General features: G+C 41.4%; 1 protein-coding gene across 1 annotated transcript in view; it reads left to right on the top strand.

Moving 5' to 3' along the window:
* The window catches only part of LOC308065422 (transient receptor potential cation channel subfamily V member 6-like), a 34,718-nt gene extending 21,612 nt beyond the window's left edge, over positions 1-13,106 (top strand). The window contains exon 14 of the mRNA XM_080391391.1: positions 374-13,106. Within this exon, the coding sequence (XP_080247517.1) occupies positions 374-647 (274 nt within the window). The 3' untranslated portion in view covers positions 648-13,106. The remainder of the gene's footprint in view (positions 1-373) is intronic.
* Positions 13,107-19,720: the final 6,614 nt, after the last annotated feature.

Below are 19,720 nucleotides of genomic sequence, written 5' to 3'. Positions count from 1 at the left end.
GGAAATGGATGAATACATGCATATGTACAAAGGATCTGGAGCTGGAGTCAGATGGGGCAGGTCTGCCAATAGCTTGCAGCTGGCAAAATAGAAGGGGCAAATGATGACCGGGAAATGAGTTAAAGGACAGGAAATCATGGGCAGATAAGTGTACTGAGGTCAATGACAGGGATGAAGGTCTAGGAGATAATTTTGTGCTCGCCACTGCTAGCACCATGCCTATAACCAGTTTCCTGCTTCCATGTAGGTTTTCTGGAATGTCTGGGTCAGTAGACATATTTTTGGAAGTGTCTTGCTTCTTGTGGCTGCTCGGTCTTGTGGATAGACAAACACATTTCTATGAATTCACTTTGTCTTTTAATCCTCTTAACAGAGTTGAAGACAGGGTTGATCCCAACAAACACAAGATGATGCGGTACACAGAAGCATTTAAGGCTCAGGATGGGAATAACTATGACAAAAGTTTGGAAAAGCTGGAAATCAATAGGGACATCCTGTACAAGAAGGAACTGACCACTCTGCCATTGTCACGGAGCACATCCAGGACTAGCTCTCACCGTGGCTGGGAGATCCTGAGGCGTAACACCTTGTACCAACTTGGTGGAGAGGTTGGTCATGCCATGGAAGAGGAGGTCTATGATGTCTAAGAAGCCTGGGATTTTTTACCTCACAACGCAGATTACTTTTGCAACAACAGTTGTCTTCTCCAACTTTCATACAGACTCCAGCATGTTACACACATTGGTCAGCCTTGAAGAACTCTGCTGGTGAACAGTTCATGGCATCTATGCTACAAGATATGAATGCAGTCTTTTCTGTCCTACATCTGAGTGTCTGCTGTTGCACTGATATTTGCACCAAGCTGATAGGCTTGTTGAGCTGGGATCTGTGGTAGTTTGTTATCCTTTGTAAAGTCCTACAGAAATGAGCGAAGGAGGCCAGCATCCATTTAACAGAGAAGTGATCAGTAAGACCTCTTCCAGACTGTTGCATACAGTATAATCTCACCCTCCAGTTCCACAAAATCCCAGTGCTTTCATAGGAGAGACCTGACTGAAGTTCTGTTTTACGATCTGGTATGGAACTGAGAAAAACCTTGTAAGCCCCTGCTTGGGGACGAAGGTAACTGTGACACTGTGACGATTAAAAGGACTGTAACTACTGAGCTGGCGTGCAGGGCCTGACAGACTCTGCCCTCTGAGGAAAGGCAGTCTCTGTGAACTGCATTTTCAACGTTGCTACCTTGGCAGGACGGTTGGCTTGGTTTGATTTGCTTCTTGGGAGGGTGGGTGTGTGTATTGGTATGGTTTTGTTTATTTTATTTTATTGTCACTCAGGTGAATGCACTATAAGCTTTTGAAAAGAAGTGATTGCTATTCCTGCGAGGATTCTGAAGGGTCTGAAGTGGGAAATTCTTTTCCTAATGAGAGCATGTATAACCTGGTTAGGTGACACTTAGTAGCGTGAAATTTCAGCAAGAGCTGTTAATCTCCCGAGTGAGCTGAAGCGCCTCTTTTGTTTTCTGTGGAAGAGTAGGATTCTGAACCATAGCTCTCTGGCTTGTAACTGAGCCATCAAGGCTGGGTTGAGCTACATATATGAGCTACAATATAGCATTGAAAGAAATGGAGAGGAAATGTTGGGTACATGAGCAAGCTATAGCACAGGCAGTTCAGAAACTGGTGCACTCTCTCTCTGAAAGTCTAAAACTATGCAATGAACAACGGAGTCATCCACACAGTTCCCTCCCGGGCACAATGCTGTGCCAGTCTGTTAATTTGTCATCTGCCTAGGGCCACTTAAAAAAAAATGGGGAAATGGTCAGAGAAATGGACTGTCGTTTCAGGCTGCTTTGTATTCTCAGAGAATGGACTTTCTTTCCAATAGCAGAAGTGGAAAGAAATCCGTGGTCTTAACATTTCCTTCCAACAGGACTAGTAACAGACTTTGTTGAAGAAACCGAGGATTATTATCTAGCATGAGATTTTGAGCCAAATTGTATTGAAATATCACTACAAATATCTCCTCCATCTCCTCGTTTGCAGGTGCTGTAATGGGCATAATGATCTTTGCGATTATGTGTATTTATTTCGGTATGTTCTTCCCTTATTTATGTTCTGGTGGAAGACTGACAGAAGACTGGCTGGAATTCAGCCCCATTCTTTTGAGTTGACTCATTTTGTTGAATTGGAAGTGTTGCCTGGTCTCCTACTGAAGTATTGTCAGCCGTTCCCGAGATCCTTGGGGTTTGTATTGGCGGCCTGTGGAGATGGGGCCATGCGGTGTGGTACCCAGCGCTGCAACCTGCTGCTCTGGTCGTAGAGGAATTTTCTTTCACTGTGGATGGGCGATACCGCTGTTGTCCCCCAAGCGGGCTCGGTCCCTGGTGCCCCTCCCCCCACCGGCGCTGCGCCCCGCCCCCCGCCCCGCCCCCCGCTGTCAAAGGCCCGCACGGTTGATGCAGTTCGGCGTACAAACCCATCAGCCCCCCGGTTACAAGCCACCCAGCTCCGTCACTCCTCAGTGCTCCGTCCCGTCTGTCTTACGTTCTCTCGCTTCGCGCCTTCACCAGCCCGCGCGCTCAGCCTCCCCTCTGCCGGGCAGGGGGGTTTCTCGGGCCGCGGGTGCCGATCTCCCCCCGCCGCAGCTGCCTTTCCCCGGCTGCACCGAGCTTTGCCCGGGATAAGCCTCCCCCTCCCCCCCCCCGCCCGCTCGCCCCTGGAGGCGCTGCCTCTGCAAGGGGGGGGGCGCTGCCTCTGCGAGGGGCCTTTTCTGCACAACGGCGTTTGCCGGCGCACACGGGGTTCGTAGCCTGGATTAACCCTTAACAGCCCGTTCGCTCCGCCTGTCTCAGTCAAACCGCCGACACACGTCCAGCTCCAACCGGCACCCGCTGCGGCCGGGAAGGGGGACGCTGCCGCCCCCCCCCCCCCCCCCCCGCCAAGGGCAGCAGCAATGCCACCAGTTTAAAAACCTGCAGAAATACAACGGAGTCGCTTATAGCTATTTCTACAAAAGTACTCCTCTTTGTGACAAATAACAATAATAATTAAAAAGCTAGTTTGTAGCATAAGATGTTTAAGCCCTGGTTCTGATTTTGTGTTCTTCATTCCTATAAACAATAATGAGAATGTTGATCTTGGAACTCAAAGAAAGATACTGACATTGCAGGAGGCAGAGCAGAACTCCTATAACAGTGCTGGGCCGTGAGAGATTTCCGCATCTGCTCTCCATAAAAAGAAAACAAAAATCCAATAGCAGATATATTTAAGGAAGTACCTTCTCTTGTAAAATTACACTCTGTGATAGTTAGCTTTCAGACTCTTTGCTCAGAGCAGCATCAGAACTGTGTGATTTATTTCCTGTCTTTGGAGTTGCCTAATGTAAATAATATAGAAAATAATGGAATATTTTGGGTGGGAAGGGACCTTTAAAAGCCATCTCGTCAACCCCCTGCAGTGGGCAGGGACACCTTCAGCTAGATCAGGTTGCTTAGACCCCCTTCCAATCTGACTTTGAATTCTTCCAGGGATGGGGCCTGGGCACCTCACTGGGCAACCTGTGCCACTGTTTCACCACCCTCATGGTAAAAAAATTCCCCCTGACTATTACTGAAACTTGGCTTCCAGTTTCCTGAGGTGACTTGCATATTAAAAAAAAAAATCCTGGAAAAAGATCGTATTTTACCAATAGTAATTGATTCTCCAGCCTTTTTGTTGATAATGAGTGGTGCAGAGTATTTTTAGCATAATTTATTTGATCTGGAGAATAAACAGCTGTAGAAGAAAATTTGAGGTAGGAAAAGTCAGCAGATATAGTGGGCACACCATTCTGCCAGATGTGGAGTACCTGCCCTCTCCTGCTGGTACGCGTACATGTGAGCTGTGACCACGTGACCCTCAGATGATGAAGTAACAGGAGGCACTAGACTAGAATAACATTTGGGCTGGCTCAATGCAATCTGGCTCAGTCTTGGAAACAGCAATGACTACAGTCACACAAAGGCAAAGCACCTTTGCTGTATATATTCTGCAAGAATTTGCTGCTTCAGTATTTGCTTCAAATTTTTGCATTTTGTAATGTAGTTATATCCTAAAGTTCTAAAACAGTGTTGGTGCTCCTTACCATTGCAAGGTGTCTTTCCTCTCCCTACTAACAATATTGCAATAATTTCAAAGTAGACATTCCTCCCCTCCTTGAAACGGCTAACCTCAAACTATCTTCTACATTACTGAAGCAGCTTCTGAGTTTATGATGTGATAAGAATGAATGTCTTGATCCAGATGCTTGTAATAAAATGAGAAGTATTTCGCTGACAATAAAAATAATAAATATATGGAGCACATTGTTTGCTTCTTTATGTCTAAAATAAATATTATGGGTCAATTTTTGTGTTTGTTTCTTTAGTAGCAGTCAGGGACATTAGCTGATAAATTGCTTGGATTGTCACATGCAGGTTCATGTTAAATCTTTTGAATTAAAGCTGGTTTTCCACAGCAATCCACTTCAGAAATTTCTTTATACAAAATTTGTATAGAGTTTCAAACACTGGTCTCCAGATCAAAATAAGAACTATCAAGGCCCTTGTGTTTTACAGTCATTGAATATTTAGTGAAAACTGCAGTACAAGCTCTCTGGAGAAGACATATTTTCATGTTGGTGGAATGACCTACTTTGGGTGGTGAGGTGACATATAAGCTATAGCTGCCTGCAATTAAAATTCACATAGGTACAGAGAGTTGTCTCAGTAATACACATGCAAAACAGACACAAATAGCCCAGTTTTGCATGTATAACTATGGTTAATTGTAGTTCACCAAATTCAATGTTTACACCATTTCATAAATTATTACTAAGATTTCCTTTCTAGTCTGGGTAAGGGCTTCATCTTACATTGCACATTAAAGCAACCAAGGCAAAGAAACTGCAAGTCAAACTAATGGGATGAATCCTGATTAATGAATTCCCATAAACTCCTATCAAAGGGCGTTTTGTACTCTTGAGGAACTCAGATGTAAACAAAGATTTGCTTGTTTATTAGATATCAATAAAATTGCTAATATACTAAAACAATAGCTTTCTATTTGCAGTTGGGTTGGGGTTTTTTTGTTTGCAATATCTAGCTTTAGTCCCCATAATGTGTTATTTTTTTCAGATTTTTATAACAAAAACAGTAACAAACCCATCACTATCTATGTCTTTTACAGAAGTAAACAAGTTAAAGCAACAATTTAAGTACTTGCCCAGTGTTGCTCTCATTTGTGTTGTATAGTGTTCTCTCGCTTCTCCCATTACGCTTCTGATAAATAATAGAAAATTCACTAGCTTGCCTGGAAAAACTCTTCTGGAAGGAGATTTGACTCAGTCACCCTTCATCCTTTTTTTTAAGTGTTCAGTGCTTGACAAATAAAGCTCTAGTTTTTCACCTAGAGGTGAAATAGACTGGACTAATTCTTCCCACAAATAAATACTATTGATTCGGATCACTAACAGTGGCATTATCTACAGGAGAATTTTACAAATCAGCTTGGATTTGAAGGTATAGGAAAAGCGAGTGATTAAGAAGTGAATGAAAGATTTGAGGTTGGCAGATTTCTAGCAAGATTTATCCATTGGCTTATAGAAAAAATAGTTGTAAAGGACATCTGTGATCATCAAATATCAGATTGTGTCCACCATGACTTTGTCTTCCAGACTCTTGGAAATCTTAAAGATGGAGATCCAAAAACTCCTCTGTGTACCTGTTTCTGTGCTGCACCACGCCTTGGTAAGAACTTTTTTTTTCTGATGTCTGGCCTGAACCTCTCAAGTCACAATTGATCATTGTCCCTTATTATTCAAACATTAATAGCTGCCTTTGACTCCTCATCCCCACAGAAAATGAAAAAGTCCATCATTACTGTCTCCTGTAATTTCTCCTCTCCCATCTTGTGCCTGTATTTTGTCATCCACCAGCATTTTAGAGCTTAGTATGACTTTGTATAGGCTTAAATATATACATATACAAACCACATTAATTGCTGCAGTACTGAAGAGATGAGTTTTATATTTACAGGAAAAAAAATTGAGCTAAAAATATTTGCTTAATTCCACTTAGCAAATAGTATTAAACTGTACATCTGTCTTGATGTTTTTCTGATCCCTAGTGTGAAAAATAACCTTGTAACCCCTGGGATTAAGGGTACACCTGATAGCGCCATCTGCCTTCTGGGTCACCTTGCACACCAGTAAACTGGGGAGCCCTTCCCTGCCGAAGGACACCAGCTGAAGCATATTGAAAGGTCTCTGGAAGAAATTTGGAGGGTGTGGGTCTTCATAAAGCTCCTACTAGGCTTCAACAAAATGTTGTATACTGGTAATTAGGACAAGAACATCAATTTTGAAAACTCTTCTCCCTGAGTGCCTTGCTTAAGGTATACTGACAAGGCAACGGGGGGCTGGTTTTGCTTTGTAGCCTCAAAGACGACTTTCTGAAGTGCTAAGCTCACTGTGTTTCGCAGAGTTCGCGGTTTGTGTGATGCAGAAGACTGAAATAGTTCAGCCTGTCATTAAAAAAAGTATGAGGGCTTCCTCCCAAGTCGCTGAATCTACACCCCACCTTAGTTTGGCTGCTTTTGCTTAAATTGCAGTTCATGTGCAATTTTTCATGATCCAGCCTTTCCCTGATTGCAGAAAGTTGACAGCACATATGTGTGGCTTTCACACTGTCATGCTGGCGTCTCCTCAAGCTTGCTGGCCACAGCAGGGCTCAAACTAGCCAAGAGGAATCAGCCCTGCTGATCAGGGCTATGCATGCTGCAGAAGAAACTGGTTGCTGTCACACAGCGTTCAGAGCAGTGCCCCTGTGAGTTAGTCAGGAAAGCTGATTTTCACAGACATTGTTTCCAAACTTTGGGACAATATAATGGCTAAACACTGGAGAATGATTATTTAACTCCAAACTTCAGACAAAGTTGCTCACCATTTTAAAACTTTGCTTTACAGCAGGGATGCAACTTTGTAGTACCGTGATGTTGTGATACATTTTTAGTATCTTTGAGTTGACAGATTCCAAAACACAGAAACACTTCTTTGGCAGAAATAAAACTGGAATTTAGTGATCATAAAAGTTTAGTAAGTGCTAATGCAGACATTTGGGGATTAACAAGGAACAGACATGGGTGCTTAGGTATCAGGGTGTTTGTGATATGATCAAATCATGTGGGAGGAAGAAGGAAGGAGGGAGGAAGGAAAGGAAGGGTGGGAGGGAGGAAAAGGAGGGGGAGAGGAAGCAGGGAAGGAAGGTTGTAGGGAAGGAGGGCAGGGGAGGAGGAGCAAAGGAGAGGGTTTTTTTCTCTTTCATTAAGGAAAGAGCTTCACAGTACAGCTACAGTCAGAAAACGAGAAAAGAATCACAAACATCCAATTTCTGAAGCCATTTTTACATTAAATCAGTGAAAAGTGTGCATTACAGGCTGAAGGTTTTATCTTCAACTGTTTGCTTAAGCTGGTTATAAACTGAGTTCAGACTAGGTTTCTAAAGAAACCTGCAATAAGATTTTTGGCTGTAGATGATGATGTTACATGGCAAATGCTAGAACTTGAATTAAATGTGAAAAATCCAAACTTTTCAAAGATGCAAAGACTAAGTGGGATATAATTAATCTTCTTGCACTTGAACTAAAAGACAACAAAATGACAAGAATAGGTTTTAAGGAGGTGCAAGGCAGATGTAAGCAGAAGAATTTGAACTGAGTCTTTTTCACAAAGCAATGAGATCACAGCTACTCATAATTTTCCCAGAACTCCACCTATGCTGCTTCTGCACATAGACGTACATACTGCTTCCACGTATTGTCCTTTATGACAGACACAATCCGGAATCTAATGGATTCAGATAAGAGTTAGTTCTTTATTCAGTTACTGTTCTTTTTTCAGGTACTTGGTCTACTGGGAACAGCGTCCAGGCTTGTTGAAGGACAGAGACTGGCTCACTGGTGCGATGCACTGGGGATGTAGCTGAGGTGCTTGCGAACACTGGCATGCTTATTCCTCCTATGTCTCAGTGTTTGGGATGAGCCTCACCAATTCCCATCAGTAAGACCACATGATATTCCACATATGAAATAATCAGGAATGGATCACGAAAGTCAGTGTGCAAAAGGTCACCTTCATGGCATTGTGTCAGCCACTGGCACTGGCTCCAGACAGCCTGTACACACATACCTGGGTGTCAATCGTCATGCTAAAGCAACTGACCTTTAACAAATACTGATCTCACCAGGGAGGGGCTGATGAAAGGAGTGGCTGACCAGCTTGCAGATGGTGATCCTAGCTGGTCTTAGCACATAACAGTTTCATCAGACCCATGGTCTGCTGGAATCCATGCTGAAAGAAGGCATGTGGTCTGCGCGGGTTATTTGGCTGTGCTGTGATCTTTAGTCACCACCTTCTCATAACCAGCCTGGATGTTCTCCTCCTATTCTCTGTGAAGGGCAAAGGTATAATGCTCTGAAATGCTTTTTACATATGGTAGCAACGTATTTCCCCCTTTTCATCAGTCCGAAGGGAGTTGCCATTTATGGCTTTGTTCAACATTTTTCCTTCATGAAAGGCAAGTTCTATAGCCTTGAACACTGCTCAGGTAAAGAAAGCATCACTGGAAGTGATTTTTGAGTGTTTTAAGAGGGCTTTTCAACACCAGTAGTTGGTGAACTGGGTATTAGGATGGCCTGAGGGAGCACTCCGTTAGAAAAGTAGTACAAATGTAGACACAATGGTGCTGTTTTTCCTGGCAGAGCAATCAATACAGACCAAAGGAGCTACTGTCAGATCTACCTTCTCATAATACAAAATAGATCATCTATTTAAACTCAAATATATATATGAATGCTGAAACATGAGGACATTTTGTAACTATAGCACAGTTCTTCACTACTAAAAGGAAAAGGGTAAAGTGATATAGTCAGGAACTCTGAATTTTCTTGGGAAGATCTTTTCAAAACTTTACCTCACCAATAATTTCCAAAGACTTAAGTCCAAAGATTCAGGCATATGATTGGATGTTAAAGTAAAAAATTGCTTATATTTAAGTGTGTCTACCTATATCAGACCAGCCTTCCTACTGACTGATCAAAGGATATTGCTAATAGCTAATTAAATAAATCCTTAAACTTACAACAGTCATGTCAGTGTTGTTGGTGGTAAGGGGTTCTGACACCCATTTTGATGATCTATGCTAAGAAATACTTCCTCTAGATGTGCATTTGTCTTCACATTTTAACCTCCTGTATGTCTGGATTTTCTTTAGCAGGAAGGAATAAATATTTTTCTGTTTCTGTCCTTCTCTTTGTTCATTATTCCAGCAGTTCCTTCCCTATATACTTCTATATAACTATTTGAGTATGGAATAATCTGTCAGCTTGTCTTTTAAAACTCTCTATTTTTATCTCAAATGCCTTTTGTCAATCAATAACACTGGGGCCACTTCCTGACAGGAAAAGATATGATCAAGACTTTCCCTGATTTTATTACATGATAGACTTAAAAGCTGTTTTAGAGGGTTTTGCAGCTGTGACAAATAGAAGCTCCCTTTTTAATATCATGTGCAACCTGATGCCAAAACTAATGTGCACGGCCTGTTAGAAAATGAGATTTTATAGGAAGATCTTCTCCTGGGGCTCAAATACAGAAAAAATCTCAACCTTCTGAGATATTCTTCACATGTATATTCTCCTCTGGGTCTTTTCCTAATCTTTTGTCTACCTCTTAATCACATCAATTTCATCTTCAGGCACAGGGTCCTTCTGGAGCAGCACATAGTTCAAAGGGGTCTAGAACTGTATTCGTCTGTCAAGCACCTCCACTTAGGCACTAAGCCCTATGCAAAAGGTACGCAAAACAGTACCTTCAGTATAGGCTTAGAACAAAATGCAGGGGAATCTAATTTAAAAAAAATGAAATAAAGGGAAACATAACCACACCTGTTGTACTGCTGGCTGTGTATATAATGTACTAAGAAGATGGGGCCCATGAGAACAAAGGCATAACCATTTATTTTCCACAGTAATATAAAAAAAGCTACCTTGTCCCTCTTTATAATGGACTTGTCATTCAGAGTGACATCGCTGAAGGTCAGAAATTAGATGGTTGACCAATTTACAAAACAGTTCTTCATTATTGCCTTTACAGACTCCAAATTGCTGAAATCCATTAAAAAGCCTATCTGTCCACCCATCCAGACCACAATGTCCTAACTTGAATATGAGAATACTGAGCAAGAAAGCATTGAGGGCTTTGCCAAACTTGGTGTAAGTAACATCTGTTACTCTCCCTTTATCCACAAATCAAATAATATTATCACAGAAAGAAATCAAGTTGGGCAGGCATGATTTAACCTTACCCAATCTATGTGGACTGTTCCAAATCACCTTCTGTGCACATCCCAAGAGGATTTTGTCCAGTGACTAAAGTGAAGCTATTCAACTTGATGTTCCCCAGTCTGTGATCATTTACTCAGCCTTCCACTGGTAGTTCTCCTTCTCATTAGACTCTGCTGCCAAGCACAGAGGCCTAAGAGGGCTTGCTGGTGAAGACTGAGCAAAAAAGGTTCTGTGTACCTCAACCTTTTCGATGCCCGCTGACTCTGCATTCCCCACCCATTCAAGAGTAGGCCATCGTTTTCTTTCTTCTGCCTTTTACTACTAACGTGGCAATAGAAGCTCTTTTTGTTGATCTTGATGTCCCTGCAAATGCCAATTCTAGCTGAGCTTTCACTTTCCTAACGTCATTCCTACCTGTTTATGAAATATTTCTCCTCTGTAGCTGTAGAGGAATGAAGCTGGGTTAATTAACATTGACAACATACAGCTGTGGACTGGCTTCAGGGGCGGCAGGGTGGCTGATGTGGATAATGTACAGCTGTGGCTGGTTCCTGCTAAGTAGTTAAATAGCTCTAAGGAGGGGTGGGAAGAGGAGTAGTTAAGGAGGAGAGAGCTGGAAGGAGTAGATGGAGGAGAGTGAGTGCTCTGGATGAGGAGAGACAAGGAGAAGGCAGCAGAGGGGCTGGCCTGAAGAGTATGAAGAAACAGTAGGAACAATAGATGGACCCTTGAGATCTTGTGGGGGATTGGTGGCTGTGCTGGAGCAAGGTGTGCAAACTACTTATTGAAGTTAACTTGATATGTGATGGTAAAAGCCTTGTTGCAGCCAGCTAGTTTTGGGAGTGCTGTGACATGTAATCTGACCTTGCTTCCACTTCTGTATGCTGTCCTTTTGCATTGGAGCTCCACCACGAATTTCCTGCTTAGCCAAAGCAGCCTCCAGGGACACCTGTCTCAGTGCCTGAGTACTGGGATGGACTATTCCTGTACTTGGAGGGTGCCGTCCTTAAAGACCTTTGGGGCTTCCTGAGTGTTTTTAGGGATCACTTTAGAATTTCCTCCTGTGGAATCCCACCTGCCAGTTTCCTGGAGAAACTTGAATCTGGTCATTTGAAATCCAGGGTCTGTACGCTGCTACTCTTCTTCCTCACACCCTTCAGTACCATGAGCTCCCTTATTTCAAGGATGTCACTGATTATAATAAGTGCAACCAGTTCTTCCTGCTTATCAAGTCCTTCTGAGAACACTTTCATTGTAGCTGCATAATAATTCAACAAGATTTTACCTGAAGAGTCACTGATTGATGACAAAACAACATTGGGTTTGGTTGTTTAGGTGGTTTTTTTTCTTTTCATGTGGGAAGCACTGGGCTTAGGTAGCCCTTCCACTCCCAATTCCTCTGTGCTTCTAGATGCAATTTTGCTCAGTTAGTCTATGGGGCCAGGCTTTATGTAAATTCCCATACTGATTTATATAATAGTTAGGGTCTGTGTTCCTTAAGGTACATAGAGATGTTTGAAACCTTGAAAATCCTTTTCTAGTCAGTACTTGGTACTCTATTTGATAACATCCCGCTACAGTGGCAAGAAGGATGAAATGTTGTGTGCTGGACTGAATGTGCCTGAATTTGGAACAGATGTTGCTGTCCTGTAATGTAATGCATCCTGTAACATAATCCTACAATGCATGTAACACACTGGGTTCTTTGTCATCTAAGGGGGTTTGATATATCGAGCAAAAAAGAATCAACACAGGTTGCTGATGTGAGTCAAGATACCCTGACAGTAATCTCTCTGTTCTGCCTCCAAACAGCATTCATCCACTCTCCCTAACAAATATCCATGTCAGAGTAGAGGAATGATGTAGTAGTGTTCTCAAAAGAAACTTGTTATCCTCCTGTGTTCAGGCATTGTACCATAATAATCATGAAAATATACCAAATGCATCCATCAGACATACTAGACATAATACCCATAGAAGCAAAATGTAAAGAAAAATGACATATTTTATTGCTGATGAGGGTTTCCTAAGTTCATTTTGACAAGACACCTTGGCTGTGTGTGATAACCTAAAGGGTGGCTTGTCCCTGGGGAAAGCCAGCTAGGTCCATGTACCCGTGCAGAAGTACAGAACACTCTTGCTATGTTCAGGCTGTCCTGTTACCTTACTCTTTGCTGCAACCAGGAAGGAGCATCCACAACAGCCACACGCTATTTATTACCTAGTGCTGAGCAGGGACAAACTGTCATGAGATGTACCTGGTGCTAGACTTCAGGTAAAGAGGACTGAATGTGTCTGACCCATCCATGCCCTAAACAATTCCATGTTTGGGTCTATGTTGTCTACTCTTATCCCCCTTGCCCAAAAACTTGCTGGTGCATGATCTTTTATGCAAACAGTTTGAGTACACATGAAGCGCGTATCTGAGCACGGGTGTTTGTGTCCTGCTTTCAGCTGTGACAGAGTGAATTTTCTTTTTGGTAGCTGGTGCGGTGCCGTGCTTTGGGTTCGGCTGAGAGCGGTGCTGGCAGCCCGTGGCTGGTTGCGGCTGTGGCTCAGTGGTGGTTATACCAACTCAAGGGCTTCTCAGCTCCTCAGGCCCTGCCAGCCAGCAGGCTGGGGGCACAAGAAACCGGGGCGGGGGGGGGGGGGGGGGGGGGGGGGGCAGGGGCGCACAGCCAGGGCTGACCCCAGCTGGCCAGAGGGATATTCCATAGCATAGAGCGCCACGCTCGGTGTATGAACTGGGGGGGGGGGGTGGTGGTGGGGGGTGGTGGTTGGTGTGGGCTGGTGGATCGCTGCTTGGGGGGACCGGCTGGGCATCGCTCAGCAGGGGGTGAGCAGCTGCACTGTGCATCACTTGTTGGTTTTTGTTCCTTTTGGATTTAATTCCTCTCTGCCTTTGTCCCCTTTTCATTACAATTGTTGTTGTTGCTATTATATTTCATTCTATTTCAAATATTAAATTGTTCTTACCTCAACCCAAGAGTTTTACCTTTCTCCTGATTCTGCTCCCCAATCCCATCAGGAGAGAACGGGGGAGTGAATGAGCAGCTACCTGGTTCTCGGTCGTCACCTGGGTTTAAACCATAACAATCTGAGACTTCTCTGGAAATGGGAGTAAATAAAATGACGTTATTCTCTTCCTTAAATGCTGTATTAATCTATGCACACAAATACATGGCTGACTGACAAAGCAAAATCTGAAAGGTGCTACTTCAGCAATGTAATGTTGTCATGGTACATGCGTGTCACTTTGTTCTGCTTGGTCACCAATGGGTGAGTGCACATCGTACCTTCTTACTTCTGCACATCGATGTACTCCTGCTATCTGTTTATCTAATGGAAGCACACATCTGAATTCAGGTCAGGTTACTAGTACATGGATGATGGAAATATAAGCAAAGGAAGAAAGCTGAAACTCAGCTTTTCATCAGCATCCTGTATGATCTTGAAGTGCTTGAACTCTGCTTGCAGATTGAACTTTAGCATGGGAATATAGCCCCATGACTGAACATCTGCTTGTAAAATACTAAAGATTTTTAAAAAAATAAAAATAAGCAGATTGAGGACCTGTTCTGTTAAAGCTGTAGAGAGGAAAAGTGCCAAGCAGCTCATGGACACAATGAATTTTAGTATAGCTACTAGTAGACACTTACTTACTCTTCAGACTATGACAAAGGCAGAGCTTTGTTACAATTTAGAACCATAAGACTCTATTCACTCTTCACTAATTACAACAGCTACCAGAGCTGAAGTGATTACCATAAAGAAGTGTGTTAGATATACTGTTTTGAATCCAGAGATAAGTTTTTTTTAAAAAAAATATTAAAAAATAATTCTATTTCAGCAAGACCCAGATGATTTAGAAGCCATTATACAGTCATGGGGAACTGCAGATTGTAAAATTTGATAATCTGAAGAGGAGATACACACCCTCTGTGTTAGAGCATGAAGAGATTCCTTGGACAAAAGTGGAAAAATCTCATACTAGTTGTCTGCAGATGTAACACTGCGCTGAAAATGCATATGTAAATAAAAGCAATGAGAACTTCATTGAAAAGAAATGTTTTTCCGAATGACGAAGAAAGTGAGGGGTTTTCCATGTATTACTGAGTGCAGGAAACATCACCACAGGCAATGCAGTGAGTGACTGTGGTTTCCTAGGAATTTGATTTTATGCAGTAGCTGGAACAGAGCCCATGATTACTTCAGATCCTATTAATGGTGGTGATTTTACAGGGTGGAAACACCATGTGCTGCTATATTATAAATATTTCTTAGCAATGAACCAGAAGATATGCGTGCCCTTTGATACTTGAGGCTGAGGAAGAACATGGAACTATTAAGACATGTAGCTCTGGTGGAGAATTTAAACAGCAGTATTATATGGCAGTTTACATAGGGAGCAATGGAAACTTTGGTGATCTGTCATGTTGGGAACCAAATCCTTTCTGCTTTATTCACACAGACACTAGGAAAATCTCCAAGTATAACATCAAAGTTACAGTATAATTGCATTAAATCGACATTAAGTCTTGTCGAATCTGGTCCTAAGTAGCACTAAAGAAAAAAAAAAAGAAACTAAGGAACCCCCAAAATATGAGGAAAATAATATGAAGATAATGATTTCTTGCGATCTGAAAATGGTAATAAATTGCCTTTTCTTGCAGCAGAATCCTTTGGGCAGGTACACTCTAGTACTGAAGACTCCTAAGCACTCCTGACCCCATGTTTCTACCCATGAGGTAGCCTGGTCATCAACACTTCCTTGACGAGCTATCCATGCAACTATCTAAATTCTGTTTTTTAAACCCTGGAGGGATTCTCAGGTTTCCCTGGAAAGCTCATGTGAGAAGCCTGATCCTCTTAGGTATGTTACCAGGCTGGGCTAGTGGCTGTGCTTAGCAGATAGTTGCTAACTCCCACCGTTCGTTCTTTCTCATTAAAGCAGCAAAAAATGTCTGAAGTACTCTTTAAGGAAAGGACAGTTTGGAGGAATGTGGTTTAGTGTATATTAAGCCTGCTTGTGTGTATGAGTTTAGTTTTATTTGAGAAAACACATGAATCATTCCATCTGGACATGTGGATTCAGTTATTCCCATTCCTCTACTGCTTTGTGGTATCCTCTTTGCCAAGTCACTTTGCCTTTCCAATAATTTGTTTCTTCTTTTGTTTGTCAAGCCAATAGACATTGCTTCACAATATCTGTTGTCTAATAGAACACTGTTGGGGAGCTTTTTTAAGACTTGGAAGCATTAACATAAGTACCCAGTACTTAGAAAATAAAGGCACTAATCACTCTTTGAAGCTGCATCTCTAAAAGAGTAGGTGGAAAAGAAAGGATTCAATAACTTGCTATGTCCAACATTGCCCAGATTTGCTAGAATAGGAGTGTGAATTATTTTCCTTAACATGTACTGAAATCCTGGCACAGCAGAGTACCAATTGAACCAGGGTTAAAAGATACTCTAAAATTTCCATTCGTGGCTGAGAGCTTCCTGAGCAGCAGCTTTGGCCAGCCCACGGATAAAATGAGTGATGGAAGCTGAACCTCATGCAAGTTGTTTCCCCAGCTCGGAGGCTGACAATACACACCAGAAAGAGTGAGGTTTCCCAGAACCATGGAGCAAATGCAACAGCAGACCCCAAAACATTGTGGCATGAGGGTGGCCCCAGTGCAATGCATGCACCAGATTCTGCCAGGTCTTTCTCTTTATGTTTTCTGCTTAAGGCATATAGAGAAGACAACAGTTCCCATGAAGTGTTGTTTCGGCTTGACCTTAAAAAGTCTTAAAGATAAAAGAAGATAACAGAGGATCAGAGGGGTTAAAAGCAGATACACTGTTTCTCCCTATGAACTCAGTGATTCAAAAAATGCAGAGGTGAAAAAAATCCTGTGTAGACTGAAGAACGAAGTAGAAAATAGCTCAGATTTCTCATTACAGACAGAGCAGTGGCTAAGAGGGCATGCAATGAAATGGAGAAAAGCAAACTAGAAAAACTGTTGACTATTCAGAGGGCCAACAAAGGACAGCAATTTCATTACAGAAGATTAAAACAAAAAATTTAATCCTCTAAGTAAGCTCATAAAGGACTCTGAGCTTTGGCCTCATACATATCTGTGTGCCTGTCGCTTTGTGAATACTCATGCGTGCACACTCACATATGAATTTGCTTTCAGGTTCTGTCATTATTTTTTCTTTTCAGTACCTGTGTAAGGTGAACATCAGTCTGGTGGCAGTCTGTTAGGGATACTTTTATATCTCAGAGATGTTTTTAGCTGAGTGGTGTCATAGTAAAAGCTTTTTCTCATAACAGCTACCTAATTTACGTAATAAACTGTTAAATTACAGTTGATAGTTTCAGTACCTGTTCGTGTTGGGTCATGTTAGTATTCAGACCTCCATACTTCAAAGAGAAACAGCAACGTATGAGTCAAGCTTTTACTCTGAGGAAAATAAGAACACTAGAAAACGATAATGGATAAGCAGAACTGGGGGAAAAAAATGCATTTGCTAAATCAAATAAATTAGGACTTAGAACTGCAGTGTCAACATTGAAGATAAGTGTGGGAAGAAAGAAAGAAAGAACAGAATTTATGTGTGTGTGTGTATGTATGTTGGAGGCTGCTGACTGCTTTAATTGAAAGTATGACAAAAGTAAAAAGCAAAATCAGATTTTCCTTTAAAGGCCACTGGAAAATGAAGTTTTAAATAAATGTTCAGAAAATCTACAGCTTTTGTTAGTGTAGGCAAACATTATATACAGAATTGTCTCGTCTCATTTTTCCAAAAACCTGACCAAACCTCAGGATTCTGTTTACACAGATTTAAGCAAATCATCCTCAGCTACCACCTTAAGTGCTATCCAAATATTTGGTTTTATTTTCTGACTGAACTTGACTGTCAGTGTGCCTTATAAGGCAGACAATCTTTCTTCTCAACAGCAGATAACTTCCCTCTCTACTTTTTTGAACAGTATTTTCTCTGTTTCTGCTCTCCAGGAACAATCTCTTCATACCTCCTTCTTTAGACTAATAGTGTATCTTATTTGTCTTCTTACTTAGAATGTAAAAATCTCTCAATAGACAATGCTCTGTACTAGTAAAATTCTCTTCAGATTTACAACAGAGCATAAACATTTTTTGGGAACTACCAGCATCTTAACAGAAGAGCTAATGCAAAAATCAGTAGTCAAAATAAATTAACCATCCAAATAAGATATTTGTCACAGCAGTTCCAGTTTTATGCCCAAATAGTGTTTTTATCCCAGTCACCAACTGGTTTGAGATGGTAACATATCAAATGAATGGACATTGTAACAAAGTATTAGTTTGTCATACTTAAAAACCATTAAAGAAATTTAAAAACTTGCTATGGCATCACAGAAATCAATGATGATTATTAGGATTATGGAATAGGGATTCAAATTTTGCCAATGATAGGTGTGAATTCTAATACGTTTTTCTTTCAGTCTCAGTTTTTTAAAAGTTGTATAAAAAATTTCTTCCAATATTCAAATTTATTTATAAAAATTATGTATGCAACAGCCTAAAGAGTTAAATTATAATTCCCTCATGTAAGAAAGGGGAAAAGAGAGTTTTGTGTCTTCATATTTGAAGCTATTTACATGGTCATCTCTAATATCATACAAAGTGTTTCAAATAACACCTTGGGATTTACATATGGATTTTACATATGAACTCCTTGTAACAAATGCAGCACTAATCATTCTTCTTTTCATGCAAATACAGTTGCATGCTGATCACTTACAGTGGTCCCTGCTTTTGCCTTTATAACTGTATTTTCCAGAGCACTGACAAAACTCAGTCTTATAAAGTATAACTTTACCAAGTTAAGTTACCACTTCCTTGGTGAGCTATAAACAAAAATAAGACAACTAATTCCAGGGTATTTTCACATTAAGAAGAGAGAGACTTGGAAGTTTGGTTTTGTAATGAAAATAATGCCCTTCTGATGTGACCTTACCAGTATGCTAGCTCTTCATGCCCTTCCATATTAACAGGCAACACGACACTCCTCTGCTTTACAGGAGCTATTACAGGGGCAGCTGAAAAATGGAACAGAGAAAAAAATGGGTTTATTTCTCCATAATGTCCATCTTTCATGTGCAATTTCTTCAATATCTTTGGCAGAAGTTGCTTTGTAAAACATTGTCTTGAAAACATTGAGCATCTTCTCTTAAAGTACAACTCTTCTGCAATGTCTATCTGTTAGAAAACAATGGTAGAATCTGTACTTTTAGGCAACAGACTAAGCTCATCAAACATCTTGTACTATAGAGCTCCTGTTCTCTGGATCCCAAAGGAGGTTAGAATAATGGAATAAACAGCCCAGCCTATTTGGAACTTGGGCATGTGTTGTAGTAATTCTAGACAATTTCTGACCGTTCTGGTAAAGGCTTACTTTAATAAATAAGTAGGCTGCCTGTGGAGAGTGGAAGCATCCACTCTCCAGGTTGAAGAGAGTTCAGATTTACAATGCTGGACATATGCTCCCACTTTCTAATTGCATCTTGCTCTGTAAGACCAAATCATGTGGTCAGTTCAGCTCAAAACCTTCCTCTGTGTTTTGTTTCCAGAGTGTGTAATATTTAGCCGGCTTTCACCTGCTTTCTCATAACTTTATCTTGAGTGTTGTCAGTAGCATTTACATTTCTGTGTCCAGAACCATGTAGAGATGTCAAAACACTTGAAATATCCCATAAAGAGGGACACAATTGTGCATCCTAGCAATAGTCACATTGAAGGAACTGAAAAGAAGAGTAATTGAAAATTCTTACAGTTTAGAGGAAGTTTAGTTACTGGGTCTATCAAATCTTTACTCAAGATCTGAAGATCCTGAAGTGTTCAACCTAAACGCTGCCCAAAATTACATGAGAAGATACTATTAGACCTCAACACAGAAAATTACTCTTCTCTCTGTTTTTACACGTTCTAACCACAGAACTGCCTTCCTGTCATGACCTTCTGCAGCAATGTCTCATGGCCAGCTTTACTGCAAATTTTTATTAGCCTCTTTATGGAGAGCTAAGCTGATCTAGAACCAGATTGACTAGCACATACATTAAGAATGAGCATTTCTGTGCCACAGCGTCTGACTTAACCCCCTCCCTGCTGCTCCTGGAACGTAAGTGCTGAATTGCTGTGTTAAGTTCTTTAACAGCCATTTTCCATGTTGACAATGCGTGGCTCTCTTCAGTCCATAAATCTCTAAGTAATTCACAACTGCCTGTTACTCAAGGTGGTTTTTCCCATTAGACATATAGGGAATTGGTAGTGCTGCTGCCCATATAAGAACACTCTAAATCTGTTTCTCATACAAACAATAACCCTG

The sequence above is a fragment of the Falco punctatus genome (assembly GCF_963210335.1).
Source record: "Falco punctatus genome assembly, chromosome: 6".
NCBI classification, from domain to species: Eukaryota; Metazoa; Chordata; class Aves; order Falconiformes; family Falconidae; genus Falco; species Falco punctatus.
The sequence above is the reverse complement of the archived record's forward strand: the minus strand, read 5'-3'. Positions and strand labels throughout refer to the sequence as shown.